Source organism: Takifugu flavidus, chromosome 1 (genome assembly GCF_003711565.1).
Source record: "Takifugu flavidus isolate HTHZ2018 chromosome 1, ASM371156v2, whole genome shotgun sequence".
Taxonomy (NCBI): domain Eukaryota; kingdom Metazoa; phylum Chordata; class Actinopteri; order Tetraodontiformes; family Tetraodontidae; genus Takifugu; species Takifugu flavidus.
The window spans coordinates 9,487,764-9,508,326 of NC_079520.1; the positions used below are offsets into that span (position 1 = coordinate 9,487,764).

Below are 20,563 nucleotides of genomic sequence, written 5' to 3' on the forward strand. Positions count from 1 at the left end.
GGCTAGTTTCTAGAAGAAGAAAAAAACAGGGATTTGGAATCAACAGCAATATGAGCTGAAACAGATTCCTGCTCTTAAGGGAAGCAAAATCCAGTCTGATTAGGAGTGTTTTTTCTGTCAGCTTTGACTATTGCCCCAAAATAACAGAAGGGATTCAAATCTGGTTTTGCTACAGGCCAAATCGACAGCTAACGTTAATCTTTTAATGCTAAATGTTTGATATAACAGATATAGACATCTGCTGAGAAAGACCCTCGCGTCACCACTGACAATGGAATCAGGAAGTCAGGAGCAAGAGCCATTTAGAGGAATCAAATGAACCCTCGAGAAGAGTATTTTGATGCCACTAACACGGAGGTGACCTGGGAAACCTGACTTAACCGTTTATAACGAATCAGTGGCTGGTGAGAAGGCGGTTATTGAATTACACATATGTCACTCATATGATTAAAACAAACACCCCAAGGATCTCCGACTCAAATGCTGCAAATGTCTCACACTGTTTTCCTCTTGGCTAAACTCAAGCTTACTAAGTAAATAGGAATGCTACACAGCCACACGCTGACATTTGCCAGATGCTCTCTGCTAATTAGGGCCAAGTATTCCCACAGCGTGCAAGAAACCATGAGTGCCAGGTGACCAGTAAGAGCTGACCGGGACTTTGTTTTTCCAGTTTTCGTACGAGCGAGTAGATTCCGCTCTGCTTTCCTTTGACTCTGTGAATCTGTTCAGGATCTCGATAAACAACTGAAAACGATGATCTCATCAACACGAAGAGGAAATCTAATGAAGCTCAGGATCTCCCAGATATCTGCCTCTGGATCATCATCAGTGACATTCAGGCATAAAATATGAATAAGAGCCATTCGTGCAAATATTTAAAGAAATCTTCCTACACATGTGATATGTAAATATGTTACACAGCATCTTCTTTGTAATAATGCCACGACTAATGCAAAGCTGGAATCAGGAAATGCTATTTTCCACCCAGGCAATAAATAGTGTTATATTAATTAATTAATTGTCTGCAGTAATGGCCTTACTCTTAATCACTTTGTTTATTAATCATCGTTGGTGTAAATGTTATTCTCCTGCAGAACTAGGAGGAAAATACCCGCAGTGTCATTATTGAAAAAGAAACAGCGTTTTTCTAAACAACAATTCAATCTGAGGTTCATTTTAAAGGAATTATGCTTCTGTAACGGAGAGTCATCAAAACCACGAACAACTGAAAAAGGCTGGTACGGCTCGTCTTGTATAATCCCAACTCAGAGAGACCCAGAGATCCCAAACTGATTTGAAAAGATGTTAATTACACTGTTCTAAGCTGAAACGTTTGGTGCAGCTGCAGAGCCGTGGAAGTGTTTGCACGAACCCCCACTGTGAAGATTCTGCCATTAAAAAAGGGTTTAAATAATGTTGCTCCGAATGAGTCCTGGGAGCTCAGGGCTTCCCGAGTCACGGATGAGCCGTGTGAAGGCAGGTGATGGATTGTTTTTACGATTTAAAAATAACAGGGACTTGGATATTGTCGTAAAGTCGTCGTAAACACCACCTCCGAGCTCCCGAACACACTTCTGCCAGATCCAAAGACATGCCCCCCCACCCTGCTGCATAATAACCCCCTCCTCCACCCTCTAACCAGTGCTGGTGGGGCACTAAGCAGGAAGTGAATAAGAGACCTGAATGCTTCAGCCACACACATACTCGCCCCCCCCCCCCCCCACCAAAAGTCAGCCCTCTGCTCTCCCAGGCTGCACCATGCGTCTCTGTCCTGGCTCCTGTCCAGGTTTTGGTCCTGTGTTGGGGAGGGTCACGCTTTTGCGTCTGACCCCGGGTCTGCATGTTGGATGTTGTTATCATTAATGCTCCGTTCCCCCGCCGCCACCCCCGGGCAGGCGCTCCCAATTGCAGCAGGAACTGGCGGGCTCTGGAGAGGCTCTAGACCTGGAGAACAGCTGTGCGGGTTAGAGGCTGCCGGGGCCCCCACAGTCCCCAGAGAGTACCGCTGCACCAGCCTGCCAGGAGGTACAAAGGTTCTTCATCCACCTCCTCAGAACTGGAACTTACAGTAGGAGCAGTGCTGACACTCCTGGAACAAGACCTTTCATATAACGTCAATAACAAACACAAAAGTCGTCCTCCAACGCGTCCTGGTGACCTCCGACAGCAAAGCCGTTAAGGAGATGACGAGAAGCAGACATGATCAGATCATCAGTTACATAATTCATTGAGGGCAGAATGTTGATTATATGACTTTGATCAAGCCATTATTAAAAAAATGAGCTGCAGACTCCTGCAGAGTGCATTCCGGTGGACCTCTGGGATAGACGGTCCCTCCACAGCTCTGATGGCAATTAAATGGCAGTTAAAAGATAATTATACCTTTAGTGTCAATGAATACTCCATGCATGATATTAAAGTACCAGGTATAAAACTTATTTAAAAAAAGAAATAGAAAGAAAGAAAGACTAATAGATAAAACACAACAATTGCTCCATTTTAAACTGAATAGACTTGTGAGATTTATATTTACATGTACCTTCTTTTGTTAAAATTTATTTCTGTTATTATTGTGTCATTAATTACATAGAATCTATAGTCACGGATGTCCTGGCTTGGCCATTGTCTGCATTGGATTTTCTGGTTGTGTGTTTTCTAACCTGGTTGCCGTGAGAAGGCAGTGGGTATTTAAAACAGCACCTCCTCTCTGCCACCTTAATTCTGCCTATTCTTGGCACTTAGAGAAGGGGGGGGGGGCTTCTGACTGTGTAAATAGCTCTGGAAATTGCATCTGCCCTTTGACTGTCTCTGTAATTGCGAGACTCTTGCAGTATTTTGCTTGGCAGTTGGAGAGGTTAACCCCTGAGGGCTGGAGACCTGGAGCTCTCCCGTCTGGCTGGCCGAGGTCTTCTCAAAGCCCCACTTGTTCACCTCCCAGCCCGGGCGGCTCAAAGCCGCGGCTGATCCTCTTACGGACGAGAGAGAGATTGGGAGGCTTTTGTTTGGGGCCGTGACAGATTCTGCAGGGTACAGTCTGGAGTGCTGCAGGGCTGCACAAAAACACCTGGCTGAACCTGGGTCAGCTGCACTTGTGGCGCCGTCACCTCTGCAGGAAAGCAGAGTTTTAGCCCGTGTCGAATGCTCAGGGACTGGTTAATGTTGTGGTATATCTGCATCGGTATGTAAAGGCTCTTCCTAATGACGCAGATGGACACACTTAGTGTGTTTGTATTGTGCACTTACACGCAAAGTTGGCAATATACGCACTGTATCATTATTAATTTCCAGAAATGTTCATTACAAAGCCACAGGCACTTGGCAGCTCTGGTCAAAACACTGCCATGTTGCATTCATTTGATCTTAATTTTCAGCATTAATCCTGTGTGTCAAAGGCTTCTAAATCTACCATTTTCATGATTTTGAAGTTCTCATTACAGAAGAATTCTCCACTCGGTGTAGGCTCTCTCTAACCTGTCTGCACTAATAGACGAGGCTGACACATGAAATGGTCTGTAAAGACTGAGCCTGTGGTGGAGTTAGAGCAGAAACTGCAGAGAAAAGACAACACGCACGGTTTCCTCCTCAGATTCTCACATTGTTCTCTGCAGCCCTGCACCAGAACAACTCTCTACACCCCAGACAAGGGTGCAGAGGCAGAAAAGAAATATCACAAAAGCCCTTTATGTAATGCTGTCAACTGGTATTGATTTTCTTTTTTTTTTGGCCTATATTTGACAGACAACATGAAATCGTTGCTTCATGTCATGTCAGGCGAGGCCTCGGGGATCAGATCGGCTCTGCCAGCAGTGCTCAAATCCTCAGCAAAAAAGAAAGAAAACAAAGATTCTTGGATGAAAGCTTGTGGCACGAACTTGCCTGTGACTAATTCATTTACGCCTGTCGTTTGCCTTTGCACAGCAGCACATTTTCTCCCTTTTGGTCCAAGCCTGTGTCCAGTCTTGATATTCCTGGTGTGCAGCGCGGAGCGCGGATGGTCCAAGAATCAGAGAAGGAATGTGCCGCTGGTTTCACTCTCTTTAATGCAGCAGCTGTGTAATCAGACCCAGATCTGACCCTACCTGTCCGGACGTTCCTCCACACCCTTCATCATGTACGTCTGTCACCCACACATTGATGTACCGCTGGTGGAGTGCAGTCTGTAAGCTGGCGTGACCTGCAGTCTGATTTAGTGAGGATGGAGCGGAACCACCGGTGCCGCATGGACGAGCGGAGAGTACAGTACATTATTCTTTTACCTTCACCTTCATCGGGATTTTATTTAGACTCCTGCTGATTTAGGGCCGACCCGTGGCCCTGTGCAATAATAAAAACAGACTTTTAAGAATCCTCTTTACTTGAGTGGGTTTCGGCCCCCTGACCTCATCGTGCACCCCCTCTCTCCCTTACATCTGATTCCTATTTTAGTAGTCTTTTTGTATATAAAGCTTTTGCAATGATATTCATGCATTATTGCTCATAATGATGTTATGTGCTATATTATCATACACATTTATTTATCAAATATCAATTTTTATAGCATAATTGTGCTTCATTTAATATTAATCAATATATACCTACTAATTTTATGTCCCAAAATATTACAATTAATAATGTATATTTCTCATTTTTTAAATAAAACTCACATATGACATAGGTTTAGGCAGCATCATCACAAGCAGTGTCAATAATTTGTGCTCGGGTTTAAAAGATTATCAATAAAACGACATTAAAATAAAGTGTAAGCATTCAGTCATCACTCTATCCTGATCATTTTACTTACATGGATTCTTTTTCTATTAGCCAAAAGGTTCTTTTCCCACTGTGATTTAAAAAATAACTGGTTTTCCAGTCCAATTTGTGAAGAAATAACTAAGTATATTCTCAACTTTTTGATATTGTCCCTTTTGTTTAAAGTGAAGGATCCAGGCGCTTGTTCAAGCCCCGGCATCTAACAAAGAATCAGATTATCTGCTGACATTGTTTGACTGATGACTGACTTGAACATAACACAATGGGAGAGGCTGCCAGTGGATGCTCTGCGGTCCCTGTTGAGAACACTAAGCTCTGTATTTGCGCTCCTCTGGCTGAGGGTAACAGCCTCTTCAGCCCAGGTTCGGAGTGCGGCTCCCCACAGCTGCTGTCTCTGAGGCTGATTAGCGCTGTGATGAGCGAATGAGGGCCGCCGAGCCACGCACGCACACTCCGCCAGGGTTAAGCAGCCGGTTAGAGGGGAGACCTGCTCTGTGTCCAGGATGTTGAGAGCTGGAGCACGGCGGTGTGCTGTTACACCGCATGAGGCCTCGACTCTACTTGGGCTCTGATTGGGCCCGTAAGATCACAGCAACCCCCCCTTTCCCCCACTTCTCCCTGAGGGTTTCTGTGTCCACATCCTCCCTGTTGATTATCAGCGCTGCCAGAGCAGAGTCTTGCACTCCAGCTGCTGTCCACACTGTGGCTCTGGGGCTAATTTAAGCAGACAGCACAGGGGGGAGAAAACTTTCTCACACGGCTCGAAGAAGCAGAGCCGCTGCAAAGCACAGCTCCTTTCAGAACTCAGCCCGTTGGTGTCTGCAGGAACCTACATCAAGCGTAATGCTCCCTGTAAAACAGGCCAGTCTGCTCACACACTGTGCCCGTCTTTTAGGCTTTTCCCTTGTGGTGCATTTAAACAATAACCAGAGTTGGAAATCAGAGGGGGAAAAAAGTTCTTTATCAGAGAGTAAATATAGTCTGAGGAGTTTCTCAAACGTCTGCAGGTGTTTCCTCTGAGCAAAGTCAGGGCAAAGTGCTGGCATTATGTCCAAAGGGCGACTTTCTACATCTAATTTTCATCATGGACGTGAAAACCAACCCCCTGATCTCTTAATATAAAACACATTTACATTATCTCAGGAGCTACTGTATGTTTAAAGCATCACATGCTCCCATTGAACACCAGCAGGAGCCACAGAGGTAAACCAGTGACGCGTTTCCAAGAAAGTTTGACTTTTCTAAAGTGCCCTTTCTGTTCCACATAAGCAGACTGAAATATCTGCGCACAAACACGACGCCTGACCACGAAGCTGCCAAAACATCTATTTGAGTTTGTGAGCTGTGTAGAGAAAAATGTAGTAATTGAGCAGCTCAGGGAATGATTTGGAGCAGGATGGAGGGTGGATCTCAACGAATACAGGAACCACAGCGACGCCTGTAAAGAAGCTGTAACGTCAGTTCCACCCAAATCCATAAAGGATCCATCCAAATCGTGATTTGCTCTCCAAAACACACGGAGGTCTTTTTGGGGACTTAATTCTGTAACATTTAATAGCTGAAATAAGCCAGTGTGGGCTGCTCTGGTTGATACCCATGTGTGAATATGTAACAGGTCTCAGGTGGAGAACCCATAAACAGATCAGAGTCCTGTATAAACAGGAAAAAGATGAGACAGGCGGCAATGCCTGTGGTCAGTGCAGCTCCGCTCAGCGGAATGAGGAAATAACCCCAAAGGTCCGTCTGAGAATAAGCACCACGCTGCCCCCACTAGCAGCGCCAAGATATTCTCATCGTAAATTTAGGACTTGTCATCTCAATTGACAGGTGCTCATCGACCAATATAACCCATGTTATCACTTAAAAAAAAAATAAAAAAATTTAAATCAAATCAAATCACATAAATGGGACCATTTTGTGTGCGTCACACATAGACAGTTCCCTCTCGGGCTTGAGCGCATCCAGAAAGTTTGAAAGTGTCTCTGCTGGACCGTCCTATGCAGAGAGGATGAGATGATGCTCCATCATGGCTGCACCCCCTCTTCCGCCTCCTGCACCCCCATCCCTGCCATGTAAAATGGTCTCTTTGTGACCGCAGTCTTCCCTCACGCCGACTCTCTTCCTGCCTCTTACACTGACCGTGTGACGGTGCAGGAGTTCCAGCTTGAGGGCTGCCATCAGGGTCAAGTAGGGTCCTGGGATTGTGCTTGTTTTACTGTAAATATATATTTAAAAAAATCCCTTTTTATTATTCTGATTAAGTGTGCAGCTGTCACAAACAGCACAGCAGGTGTGTGCGATTGATAGAGCGAAACATCTGCTCAGAGATCGGAGTTGATGATGGGAGAAAACCAGTAACTGTGCTTCAACACAGTGTGAGGCTTCTGTGTGACAGAGTTGTCAGCTAATATAGAAATGATGGTCATTTAAGATGCATTAGACATGAAGAGTGCGTTTTGCCAGTACCACAATAACAGTCTTCTGGCAATAAGGTTGTGGGTTCGAGTCTTTCTACATTAAGTAGACTTTTATAAACCGTATAAAACATGCCGGTAACGATTGGTGACTCTAAATAGTTCCTGGGTTGAGTGTGTGAGGGAACACTGAGTGTCCTTTGAAAACCCAGCGACCTGTCCAAGGTGTATTCCCGTGTCTCTCCCAGTGGCTGCTAGGAAAGAGCCCAGCAATCACCACAAACCCAATTAGAAACAAGTGTCGGTTAACAGAAAATGGACAGTTTTCCCTCATTCCCTCATCAGCAGTCCACCGTATAGCTGGCAGTTATTTCATGTCTGCAGCAGCTCACATTATTTGGTGTTTCCCTTTTCTTTCAAATATAAGTGTTTATGAAGAAACACAGTCTGTCTGAATAATACAGCTACTCTCCTGAAATAATTTACATCAGTTTTTATTTTTTCTTAAGGCAATTATCTCATGAGAACAAAGAAATGTTTATGTCGTCAGCCAAGGTTGACAGCAGGAATACTGGCACAGAACTGCGTTATATAAATATGTTTACAGCTATAGTCCTAAAATATTTTAAACTCATAATATAATCCAAAATAATCAGCCTCCATGATTCTGAATTCAACACTTTGTACCAATGTTGGTTCTTCTGTGAAACCACTCCGACCACAGAGATAACATCTTTGGTCTCAGAAGGCCATTATAAAGAATTGAACATAAACTGCATCTAACCGTGTGTTGCCTGCTGTTTATTCCAATCAAGGCGTCTTGGAAAGTCCCGCATTTCAACTTACAAAAAAATGCTTATTTGAGTATATTTTCCCCAGCATTTCCACGGCTCCTCCTGGCGCTTATAGATGCTATCAACAATGATGTCAGTGTTGCTATTTCTGCCTGGTGCATAAACAAATACACAGTGATGCACAGACGCTGATCTGTTGCACGTAAAATAATTCACACGGGCCGGGACCCACTTTGATCCTCTGATATGGTCCCTCACTGGTGACAGGAAAACCAGTAGATTTAAAATGAGGAATGCATCAAGGGGTGTGCTGTTTACATGTAGCACAGGCAGCTGGTTAGCCAACCCTCTGCAGTTTTACACCCCCCTCCCTCACTTTTCAATTCCAGCCAGACCCCAGGCTTGGTTGCTAACTGGGGGCTGGAATATTGTGCACTGGGGATCAATGCGACCCTGAGTGAAATGTCAACTGTGGCCCTGCGATGTGTCAGGCTGTGAGGGAGTTGTAATGGCTATTGATCCACTGTGCGCTTAATGCAGAGCTGCCCCGCCACGATGCGAGCCAGCTGCACAACAGATATATGTATGAGATGAGCTAAAACTGAGAAAATAGAAAAGAAAGAGCCCAGAGTCTCGTCCCCCTCCTTCCACGGCTCCCTCTCTGGCTGCAGATTGATCTTCCTCTTCCTGCTGTTTCTAACTGGGCTCTGTCATTATCTTACTCTGTCATTAGGGGCTCCATTGACAGCCTTGGTCTGCCTGTGTCACTCTATTGAGACAGCAACACTTTTCCCATGCAGTGTTCCCTGCATTTATTAAAATCCCTGACAGCCACGTCTTAGCCTTCTCCATAGATGAGCTTCAGGCGGCGGTGTAATTGGAAGACGAGGCTCTCGCCTCTGGTTTGTAATATCTGTGAGGTACATCTGTAGGTCAGACTGCTTTGTAGCACCCTGCTAGCTTGCACGGCTCCAATTTTGGCTTATATCCATGAAATGATGCTGGAAATGAGGCCTATTCTTTGTAAATTCTGACAATTTAAGCTTTCTAATCAACAGGCTTATTTAATAGTATATTACTCAATGACGCTTAATAAGAGAATCTTTCCTCCTTGACAATGTGCTGATGAGTTGAATATGTATTTATCTGTCTTTCAGTCACCACAAAAAGCAGAATTTTAGTTAGAAATGACCTCACCTCTGAGGTGAGCGTGTCATATTCATGAGTTATAAAAGCGAATAAAGGAAAGCTACTGTTTATAGGTGAGGCCCATAGCTTATGTTTTAATTTAGAAAGCAGGCAAGTCCTTAGTGATTAAAAGCATAATTTGTGTTGGGATTTCAGAATGAAAACTATTTTGAATTCTTCCATATTCTCCCCTAAGGTTATCTGGACATCAAGAGATAACAGTTGAATAGAAGCCTAAAGATCATTTATGGATGCAAGAATTATTCACAATGCTTTTAAGTTTTTAATGGACAAGAAATCACCTGTGACTCATTCCAACAACAATTTTACAGAGTCCAGTCAAAGTTGTTGAACACTGCGAACCAGCCTGAAAATGGAAAAAGCACAGAGTGAAAGAGAAGCGACCCAGACATGTAATTCATGTTTTCTTTAAATTAATATATGTGATGAGTATTTGTCAAACTCTCCATTCGGCCTGAAGGTGAAAACATTTCTGCGGGCTGTCTGGAGGTGTGCAGCGGGGGTGCAGCGCGCTGAGATTGCTGGCTTGTGCGAATTGTTGCGTCCTGCACAACAGCAGCGCCGACTACAGAGGCTAATGGTGGGACCGGGTCGCTTCCCTGTGTTACAGGACATGCAATCAGGCAGGACCGGGGGGTCTCCGGGGCTGCCCCGGCCCCCTGGACACACAGGCCGGCTCGACGGGAAAGGAGCTATGGAGGGGCTGGGGTGAGGCTGATGACACAGTGTGTGTGACAGAGTCATCATTTACCTGTGATACAACTATTTGAGCTGTAAGGATTTGATGTCGCTCGGCTCGTCTGTAGGAATTTATTCCAGATTGTGGGTGGGGGTCAGGGGTCACTGAGAGGTTGCTGTATGAGAAAAATCCAATTCTACTGCCCACAACATGGAACGCAATAATCTTAAAGATAATATAGATCTACTGGTGAAGGATTAAATGATGGTTTGACCGTTTTAGCGAGCTTGTAAACAGTTCATTTAGAATCAGGCTGTTGGACGTGTGATGGAACACAACAAGCTTCTGAGTTGAGAACATGAATGAATTAATGCATGAATGAATGAATGACCCCTGTCAGTTTTTAGTCAAAGGTGAACTTTTAATGCATTTTGGAGGTTATTTTTTTTCTTTGTGAACAGAGGAGCTGATGGAGGCGGCGGTGCCGTATTTACAGTATGAGCAGCCCCGGCTTAATGCACTCCACAATACTGTCATCTCAGAGTCCTTCCCAACAAAACATGCTCGGCTCTTGAACATAAAGGAAAGGCAAAGAACAAAATTATTCCTCAAGCTTTCTATCAAGCTTCTGCATTCACGGCCAAGTCTAAAGGGCATGTCAGTCCTCCTGCCTCTGAGAGAGGTAATTATCCTTTTCCTGTCAGAGACCAACAAATGATCGCCAACTATGGGGCATTTTCTGGAGCTGAATTTGTCAGTTGGGAGAAAAAGGGGATTTAATTTTCTGGCAGCTGTACATCTACTTTCATGTTTTTCCCCCCACTGGTCATTTCTTGTTTTTTGGGGGGGGTGGTTCCCCCACTATCCTGCACAGAGAGCTCTGCCGGGGCTGTTTGTGCGCCTGTGAAGCCTCTGAGAGTGTATTTATGTGCCCTACATTAACATACCTATTTATAGTCCTACACTTTCTTACAGTCATCTTTTTTTTCTGTTGTGACCATTTCACAGATTATATATTGTCCAAGTAATTTCCCTTTCAGCATCTGTGTTTTTTACCTTTCAGCGAAAGGAGTGAATGGAGGGAAAATTATCACAATTACTCATATAATTGAGCCGTCTTTGTAGCAAGTGCAGCTTCAGTAGCCCCCTTTTTCCATCAGCCAAAATGGTTTCATTATATGGGTTTTTCATATTCCCTGACACAGGGCTCTGCTGAGGGCCTGGCGCGTGGATGAGATGCAGGATGAACAGAGTGAATCATTAAGGTCACAGTAGGAATAATTATCCCAGCTATGGAAAGAGCATCAGCCTTTATTCTCCCCCAGCACAAATGCAATGTCCATGGCTTAGAACTTTGTTACAAATGGAGTTTCCACCTTCCACTTATACAAAGACGAGAGGGGGAGAGCAAGACTTGTATCAACATGACAATTTTCCATCATTAAGACTAATGACAGGCACAGACTGTGGGGATCAAGGGGAGCACAAAAAAAGAGAGGCGCATTCAGGTGTTGGCTGAGTGCTGACCTCCTTCCTGTCTTTGTTGGAGACTTAACTCTTAACAAAAACTAAAAAGGGGGTTTCAGACTAAAGGCGCAGCGGCAGCTGAACGTCAAGCAGCCCGGCTCTCTGTGAGCAAATGACTTAATTGGTGAATTTGCATTTTCCCATTTGCAGGGAAATATATTCAGCAGGACTAGCGCCTAATGGTAATCAATTGTTGATAAAAGTTGGTGAAATGATGCCCCGATTTCTCCCGATGATGTATCGATTCTCCTCCTCCTCCTCCTCCTCCTCTCCTCCTCCTCCTCCTCCTCCTCTCCCACATGGCAGCTAAGCAGTTTATTCAGTTTCAATCATCCTCTGATGAGCTGACAGTTTTATTGCCAGATCCTGGTGGAACTGGGGAGAGGCTGCCGCGTGTAGAAGGACGGAGCATCAACGTGACACTAGTTTCTTTTACAGTTTAGCTGGATTAAGTAAAAGCCATATTTTTCTGAGTCTTTTGTCCTCGGCCTTTTCTCAGGTAATTGGTCATTTTTCAGCCAGTTCCAGGCTGGTTGGGTGCTTGCTGCCATGGCCTGACCCCTGCTGCGGCTGTAATAGGGGACAGCATATCTACCGGTTCACTGGGGGCTTTTCCACACAGCCCCCCAGTTTAAGAGCTTTCCTGAAAGACCAAGGAAGAGTGCTGAAATACGACTTCTCAGCTCCGCTCCGAACCATTACACCCTGGGTAATTATGGAAATCTGCCAAAAATTTTCCTCTCAGATCAGGGGACGTATAATTTGCTGAGAATCAAACAGTCGGTCAGGTTTCTAATCCTTCATTTGTGGTCATAGATAAAATGCAGAGGAGATCCACTGGCTTTCTGTTGCTCGTGTCAACGCAGCTCCGGTTTGGTGTCAAACTGGTCCAGTTACCTGGGAACAAACAAGTAATTGTTAATATACAGAAAAAAAACTTATTTTTTCATAGTTTTTTCTTGATTTCAATTACAAATTGTTGTTTCTTTTGCTATAAATTATAAATTTCTGATTTTCATACTTCAAGTAGACAAACAAACCCTAGTGTTAGGATGAAAAAATAAATTCAAAGAAATTCTTTAATTAAAATGCAAACCTGTTTCTCTTTCTTGAGGGAGGCTGGCAAAATTAAACTTCAATCATTGCAGCCAGGAATGGCTCCATAATAATTATAATTTATCACACAATTTTCATTAAAGAAAGGTAATGGATTTAAGGTAATGGATTTCTGTTTCCGTTTCTGTAATGCATTGTTGATATTTTTTAATTTACTGCAAAAATAAAGGGGGCAGTTGTTTAAAGGCTTGTCTGTTTGATTTTGTCCATCCAAAATTAAAGGAATTAACATCAACACATTTTCTTTCAGCATGACAAAGCTGCGCGGTTTCTTACTGCACATAACTCAGAAATCAATTCACATTTTAATGCCACATTGAACATGAAAATGACCATTGAATAGAGTTAATTGTAGTGCATCTAGTTTTTTTAAGCTCCAAATTACAGGATGGCAACAGGAGAACAAAAGGCAATTTGGATTGTTTGATCCGTGGAATAACCTTTGAATGTGGTGACCTTTCTGCAGCAGGTCCGGCTGTTGCAGGTGATGTGCTCCAATATGAGATCATTTAGCAATATTGTCAATATTTTTTCAGTTTGGGATCTTTACACATCCTGACGTTGAGTGCCCGTGGAACTAAATGCTTTTCTTCTCCTTACGCCGACAGAAATCTACAAAGATGTGATTTTACAAATGAAAGCCTTTAACAACGATAACAAACCGTCCTGTAAAACAGCATTTGCCTCACTCGAGCTGCAACTCCGGCCTCGTCCTGCACCTCCTTTAATGGCTCCCAGATGACTCGCTGACAGGAGCCTGCAGGACGGGGCCTCCTGCAGCAGGACACATGGAGCTCACATTTGGGGAATGTGAAAACCCAGGCTGGCGTGGCAGCCGGGGAGGACTCTCCATCACCTGACTAAAATGAAGTCTGTGACATCGTGGCCCGTGTTCCAGCTCCCCATCAGGAACCCCCCTCCCTCGGCCTGTCTTTCTTGCCCTCAGGTGGAGAGCGGCAGGTGTTAAAACACCCTCAGCCACAGAGCTGCTCCGTGTTAATGAGCCCTGCTCGATCTGTGAGTGGAGGACTTTAATCCTGGTCACAACTCTGTAGCAGGACGGAGCTCAGTGGCCTGCGTTTGTAGCAAAGCCTAATTAGAAACAAACAGGAATTCTTTCTTGCTGGTCTTGATGATCTGCTCCAGAGGATCCCTCAAATAAATCATTGGGCTCAAGCAAAGCAACAATATGGACATGAGTAGCATCAACAAAACGAGTTCTTTTCCTCATCAGCCCTAAAGCCGAAAGCCTTCAGTCATTAATGACATCACTGCTGTACTTCTTTTTTTCCCTCGACGATTTCTACAAATTCGGTCTCTGTTGTGGTTCTGCTCACAGCCGTGCCAGTTTGCAGATACTATAATCGTGGGAAAATAATGACAGTTATCAGTCGCACCCACCAAGTACCCATAAAAATCTGTCCTCTGTTCTGGAAGATGATAATTATTGGTTGTACTACCATTATCATTGTCGTTGCTGAAAGAGGAAGTCTTGAAGCATTTTTCAAAAGTAATTCAAGAGAAATCGCTTCAAATTGGCCTATTTCAGGGGGACAAGGGACCAGCTTTCGTTAGAGCCTAATATTGCACAGGAATCTTTAAATTCAGGCACTCGCAGCCGTTTGGCACACCGTGACACACGTGGAGAGATGTCAGCGCCAAAATTTTGACATCATATTTTTCTAACTTCTCCTCTCTGTTTTGAGCATTATTATGTAATTTCACCGATAATAACAGCGGTGGAATTGAACTACATTTAATTTTGCTATTTAGGGAGAGATGGAGGGACCGAGGTTGAAGATGACGGCGTGCGTCCCTGCGCTGCAGACGCACCAGAGCAGGAGATGCTGCCTTCACACGAATTTAGAAAAAATGAGGACGTTTTGGATGTTTGGATGACATGATCATCTCCTTGCGCCAGGCGCTTATTGCGGAGGCTCACTCTCCCAGGAAGCTGCAGAATCTGCTATTCGTTACACGCTTCCGTAAAGATGCGTATAGGTAAGTACTAATCTAAGATGGTTTATCTTTTTATTTGTTATTAATGTATAGCCTAGTTAACCTTTAATGATCGTTAAGGTGGCGACCGTTTTTTCTGAGCTTTGAGGTGAGCAAATCTGCACGTTTCTTCAGCCATCGGTTAAATTAAATCCAAATTCCACGGTTAATTATTCTTGTTATAGCTGTAGGGGGCGGGCCGCACCCCGTTTTAACATTTGCGCGAAGTAATTGAGTAAAATCTCCTATTTGATAATCAAAATGTGCTAAAATACATCTAGGTAGGAAAATATTTTAGAGAAATAAACATGGATTCGAGTTTGTTTCAATTCTGTTTATTTTATATTGAATTATGTGCTTTTAAATCGATGTTCAGACACGTTCTTAATTTTAAATATTATCTTTGTGTGCGATAGTTCTGTATGCCAAGACATTACCAGTCCATAATTGTTTTATCATCCCAGTGCCGCCAGGTGTAAGTGAGATCTCAAACCTCTCTGTGCGTTAATACATGACTAATTGCACCTACTTATGAAAATTGAACGGTTATGCTAATACATTTTCCACCAGATCAAGCTTTAATAATTTTGGGGGGGAAATTGATCTTGTCAAGGCTTTGATTCAGAGTGGACAACTGCAAGCACGTTGAAAATAACGTTAATAAATTGCATTTAGGCGAATAAAAACAGGCCATTACAATTTGGCCCCTGGCGTGAGGCGAATTCTATTGTTGAACTATTTTCACCCCCGTTACAAGGTTTAATATTACTGATGTTAATAAGTATAATAATAGTAATTAATTTTTTAACATCAGTATTAAATGATATTAAGGTTTTGTGTGTTCCTTGACTTTCTCAGGTTCTTCGGACCCAACCCCAGCCCAACCAATCGGCTTCCATCTTGGAGCGGGTGGACCAATCAGCGACAGTCTTTGATGAATATTCATAAGTCCGAGATTCAAACCTTTGAGCGAGTTTGACTTGGTCCACAGCATCATATCTAGGACTTTTCACGGGCACAAACTACATTTTCTTATGAATGGAAGGAGAAAAAATCAGTTCGACTTAAATTGGGAGCCGTCCTTCACTGAGACCGTAGAAGGAAAACAACAAAAGCAAGACAAGCGGAACCGCGAGAAGAGATGACAATGACTACAATTCCAGAAAGTCTTAATAGCCCTTCCTCAGGAAAACCCGTTTTTATGGAGTTTGGAAGCCCGAGTCAACAAATGTCGCCTCCTTCCATGTCGCACGGACACTATCCCATGCACTGTTTACATTCTGCAGGTCATACCCAGCACGACAGCTACAGTCCAGCGTCATCGTTCCCCAGATCTTTGGGTTATCCATACGTAAACTCAGTCGGTAGCCATTCCAACAGTCCATATCTAAGTACAGTACAGACCTACCAAAACGGCTCGGCACTCACGCAGACGCGGTTAGAAGACACGGGTAAGTGCGCACCAGCTTCTTTGGATGTTTTTCTGTGTTGGCATGGCTCTCTACTGCGCGCTGCACCGAAAAGACGACCAGATGTTGAAATTAGGCTCGGTAATTATTTATTGCGTAACGCTATAAACAATGTATGCAATTAAGGGTAATTATAGCCAAAGTACAGCCCGTAAAACTTGCAACGGAATATTCATAGCTGCGCATGAACCGATGCCTGCAACCAGCTCCTCGCTGCTCAACTGTTCTTCCCCTTTTTCTGATTCCTCTCGCAGCACCAGAAGCGGAAAAAAACACGGTGGTCGAAGGCGGAGAGGTTCGATTCAACGGCAAAGGCAAAAAGATCAGAAAACCAAGGACTATCTATTCAAGTTTACAACTCCAAGCCCTGAACAGGAGATTTCAGCAGACCCAGTATCTGGCATTACCGGAGAGAGCAGAGCTCGCTGCTTCTCTGGGGCTCACTCAGACACAGGCAAGTTCACGGAAATAGCAGCTTGTACTTATTTATTATTTTAAAAACACGTATTATTGTTTTACATTATTATAAACAGTATTATTATTATTATTATTATTATTATTATTATTATTATTATTATTATTGTTATTATTATTATTATGGGTAACACTTCCCCCCGACTCTTTTTTATTCCGTTTTTTCTTCCATTTTCTCTTTCTCTCCAGGTGAAAATTTGGTTTCAAAACAAACGCTCCAAATTCAAGAAGCTGATGAAACAAGGCAGCAGCACCATTGACGCCAACGCGTTGGCCAGTGGCCGCGGACTGTCAAGCGGCTCTCCCTCGGTGGCACCTGTGTGGAGCTCCCCGACCACCGTCAAGACTTCGGTGGGGTCGCCCGGGTCCTACATCCCCAGTTACACCTCATGGTACCCCACCGCACATCAAGAGTCTATGCAACAGTCACAGCTGATGTGAAGGAAGACCTCAGCCCTCGACTCTGCCGCGGACGGTGCGTCAACGCTGCGGGGCCGCTCGCAGGCGCTCAGCACTGATGGGACACAACAACAGCAACAACCCCGGAGATCAGCTGACACGGCGGCTTCATATCGGAAGACAAAAACCAAGGAAGAGACTGAAAGGAACTGCAGAGGCGCGCCATGCGCCCTAGGGCAACATGTCCCTGACACTCAGCGGAAGCCGTCGACAAATGGATCCTTTATTGGCTGCTCTTCATCTCCATTGGAGATTTCTGTTTCCGTTTTAATGTGATTGCGTTTTTTTTTTCTGTTTCTGCCACATCATCCGTTTGTAATGCGGCGCCCGGTGTGACGGTGACCCGAAATTAGTCCGCGTTTATTCACAGTTCAAAGGGAGGAGAAGGTGTGTGTGTGTGTGTGTGTATTGGGGGGGAGGGGGAGTCTAAACCAAATATCAGGCTTACAGATTCCATCATCCGGCTGCTGGAACCACAGCATTGCGCATTGTGCGAGGCCTCAACCCGCTTCGTTGTTTATATGTAGCCTATTTGTTATTTAATTTAAATTATTGAGAGGCGTTTATTTCGCGTTCTGTTGAGATTAGTCTGTGTTTATTTTGTATGTGTTTTTAAAATAATAACAACAGTGACGTGTTGTTAATGCTGCACTACCGCAAGCAAAGCTTTTCTATATGCCGTGCCCCGGTGTTATGTGAACATTGTAAAAAGGCCTGGCAATTTGCTGCTTGAAAGGGGAAAAAATGAAAAGTAGAAAAGAAAGAAAAAAAGAAATACGCTGTTGAAAAGCAGCAATTTGTCACTGAATTTTGTGCATCATTCTCATATTTGTTTTGTGCTGTACTGGATACGCTGTGAAACAGGGTTTTGTTTTTTTAGGTTTGATGTATTGTCCGGATGTGTGTAGTCGACATAGAATATATTTAGTTTTGTATTGATCACCTTTAATTTATTTATCTGTTGACGACGTTTATGAACAAAAACGATGTGCAAAGTTTCAAAAGCAGTAAAATAAGAGTTTAAGTTATGCCAGTAATAAGGTGTCTGATTCACCCCCCAACACACGTTTTTAACATGAAGCCGTATCATGTCCCATTCCTGCAGACGCGTCCTTTAGATTAATGCACATGTTTAATATTTAGCTCACACATTTTTCTGTGCATATGTAAAATAAGAAAAAAACTCAAATCCTTTAAAATATTTATACATTTGTATCAATATCTATAATGTAATATTTAATACAAAATTAATTTAATCAGCGTTTCATGCTAAATAAAAAAGGGCAAATGGTCTGTGCATCACAGAATAATGAATCCTTTGTCTGGTAATCGGACTACTTGTGATTACTCTGCCGCTTCTAAGACGATCCGATTGATTTAAAAAGGTCGCTATCAATCATGTGAGTCAATAATTGCTCAGCAGACAGGTGCAGTAAAAATGGACGAGTCGAACCTGCGACCAGCGGAAGTGACAAGAGGAAGACGGTGCACACCTTAATCACGTCGCCTCCCCGGGATTTTTCTTTACTAACCTATGTGCGAGAGAGGTTCCGCGTGGCAGAGTCGAAAATCATCATTCATTTATTCAGCCGTACAACACAACAACAATAATAATACGTTTCGCGCAATCATGAGTAAATAATATTCCGGTTATGTGAACGCTCACTCACTGCTGTTGAGCCTCATTCAGGAGTTTTAGACGGGAGGACGCTGCTGTCTCTCAGCCCTGTGGGCCTTGTTGCTATTTCAATACCAAAGTCCCAACATGTCAGCAAGCAAGCCGATCTACGTATATTTCAGAACCATTAAAAGTAATATGAATTGCCGCTGCTGTGGAGAACGTCCACCGAGCTCAGAAAAGCGCAGCTGCACATCCAAGAGGGTCAGTGTTATTTCGCTGTATTCTCCTCTTGATTATACAAGCTGAGCCCATCAAAACCACCATAATTACAGTCATTTCGCCCTTATTTATTCTAATGCCGTTTCCTATCTGTGAGGTAATTATGAGCATTTTTGCAAGGAGAATCTTTCTGTGTTGACAAAGGAGATAGTCAGAAAGAAATTTGCTGCCGCAAGACAAAAAAAGAAGAGAAAATAGGTGAGCCTCCCTTTAGTCACTGTTCCTTTAGACTTCGCCTGGACTATAAGGCTTCTAAATTGCTCGCAGGTGTAGTCTCCATCACTGTCACTGCGAAGAGTCTTCGAAATTAGCAAAGCACAATGTAAGAGTGATGACAGACGCGGCTGATTTAAAATAATAATAATAATAACAACAAAACAAACAAGGTGTACGCGGCGCTCCCAGCATATTCTCTCAATATTAGAAATTCTCAGTAGAGTCAAAAAGCTCAATTTCCTTTAAGAGAGTCAGTGAAATGGTTTATAGCATAAAAAGGCTAAATGACAATATGATTTGTTCAATTAATTAGAAACACGCGTCCCCAATGTGTACCTGCGCGCAGTAAATTCAGCCATGCATTCAGTGTATGTTTGTATATTAAAATCCAATACCAACCTTTTATTGTAAGAAGGAAACCTCCACGTCCCTGTCAGGATTGATAACAAATCAGCAGAGAGACAGATGAACAGAAGCATCCTGCAACACAGACCCAAAATGATTGCTCAAATCCCGTAAAATGTGTCCCATGTGTTGGTCTGAGCTACAACAGAGTTCGGAATATGACTGAAAATGTCTGCTTTATTTCCCCTCTTTATAGCTGATGGGGAAAAATGTAGATTATTAGCATAAATGTTTACTCCTCATTACGCTGATGACATTGTGCACTCGAGATCTTGGTAATCTTTGGGGGAAATTATGAGTAATTTTTTCCCTCTCTTTTTTTTTATTTAAAGCAGCAGTTGCCATGCAATTCAGCCTAATTCTGCGTGGGCTCCACACGGATATAATTATCGTTGAGTCAAGATGCTAGGCTAAAAACTATGCATTGATATTCCCATTTATTATGTACATAGGACTCTAACATTGTTGATGCTTGAAATAGCGGGAAATTGTCTTGTGTAAAAATAACACCCCATATTAGGACATCTAAAATTGGGAAGAATTATGTAGTAATTGCAGGCTTTCAGATTTGAAAGCCAGAATGCTCAAACTAGATCAAATGTGGATGGAATTACAGATGAGGGTATAAATTAGGAGAGGGGGTATAGGCTGTGACATTTAAATCCCCTCGTCGAATGCAAAACAGCACCTGCGTTTTGTTTATCAAAATTGATTTACTTGAGTGTAACATTTTGGAAGACTTTTTAACAGTGGAATACGGGTTGTAGACAATCGGTTTTGTGCTATTGCTTCCATGCTGCTGTGATAATGGGGTGCTGCGTGGATGCTCGTCTATTGCAATAACATTAGAAATGAAATGCCATCAACAGAACCTCTTCCAAAGATGGCCAGCGCCTGCGCTCCGTGTGGTGCAGAGCGCTGAGCTGCTGCATGCCTGCTGTCAGCCCCATCACGGAGACTGGGAAATAAGGCAACCGCTGACAAGCTACAATCCTAATTATGTACAAGGAAACGATAGGCCTACCACTTTATGACTGGTGGAGGTTTGAAGGAAAGCGTGTGGGACAGACAGTCCTGAATATGCTCAGCGCTGTGTATAAATAGGTCTACCCCAACCTCACCATTCATGTTTGTCCAATAATAAAGCTTTA

General features: G+C 43.4%; 1 protein-coding gene and 2 long non-coding RNA genes across 3 annotated transcripts; 2 read left to right on the forward strand and 1 right to left on the reverse strand.

Annotated features, from left to right (window-relative positions):
* Nucleotides 1–9,418: 9,418 nt before the first annotated feature.
* On the reverse strand, nucleotides 9,419–19,642 carry LOC130530227 (uncharacterized). The gene is made up of 2 exons (XR_008951774.1): nucleotides 19,407–19,642; nucleotides 9,419–12,272 (listed from the first exon to the last, which is right to left on the reverse strand). It is a non-coding gene; the product is annotated as an uncharacterized LOC130530227 (long non-coding RNA).
* Nucleotides 11,466–12,676, forward strand: LOC130530231 (uncharacterized). Its single transcript, XR_008951775.1, has 2 exons — nucleotides 11,466–12,084; nucleotides 12,192–12,676. It is a non-coding gene; the product is annotated as an uncharacterized LOC130530231 (long non-coding RNA).
* Nucleotides 13,451–17,919, forward strand: dlx1a (distal-less homeobox 1a). The gene is made up of 4 exons (XM_057041223.1): nucleotides 13,451–14,492; nucleotides 15,348–15,940; nucleotides 16,213–16,412; nucleotides 16,622–17,919. Exons 2-4 carry the CDS (start codon nucleotides 15,631–15,633, stop codon nucleotides 16,871–16,873), a joined length of 762 nt encoding a protein of 253 aa, XP_056897203.1. The 5' UTR covers nucleotides 13,451–14,492; nucleotides 15,348–15,630; the 3' UTR covers nucleotides 16,874–17,919.
* Nucleotides 19,643–20,563: the final 921 nt, after the last annotated feature.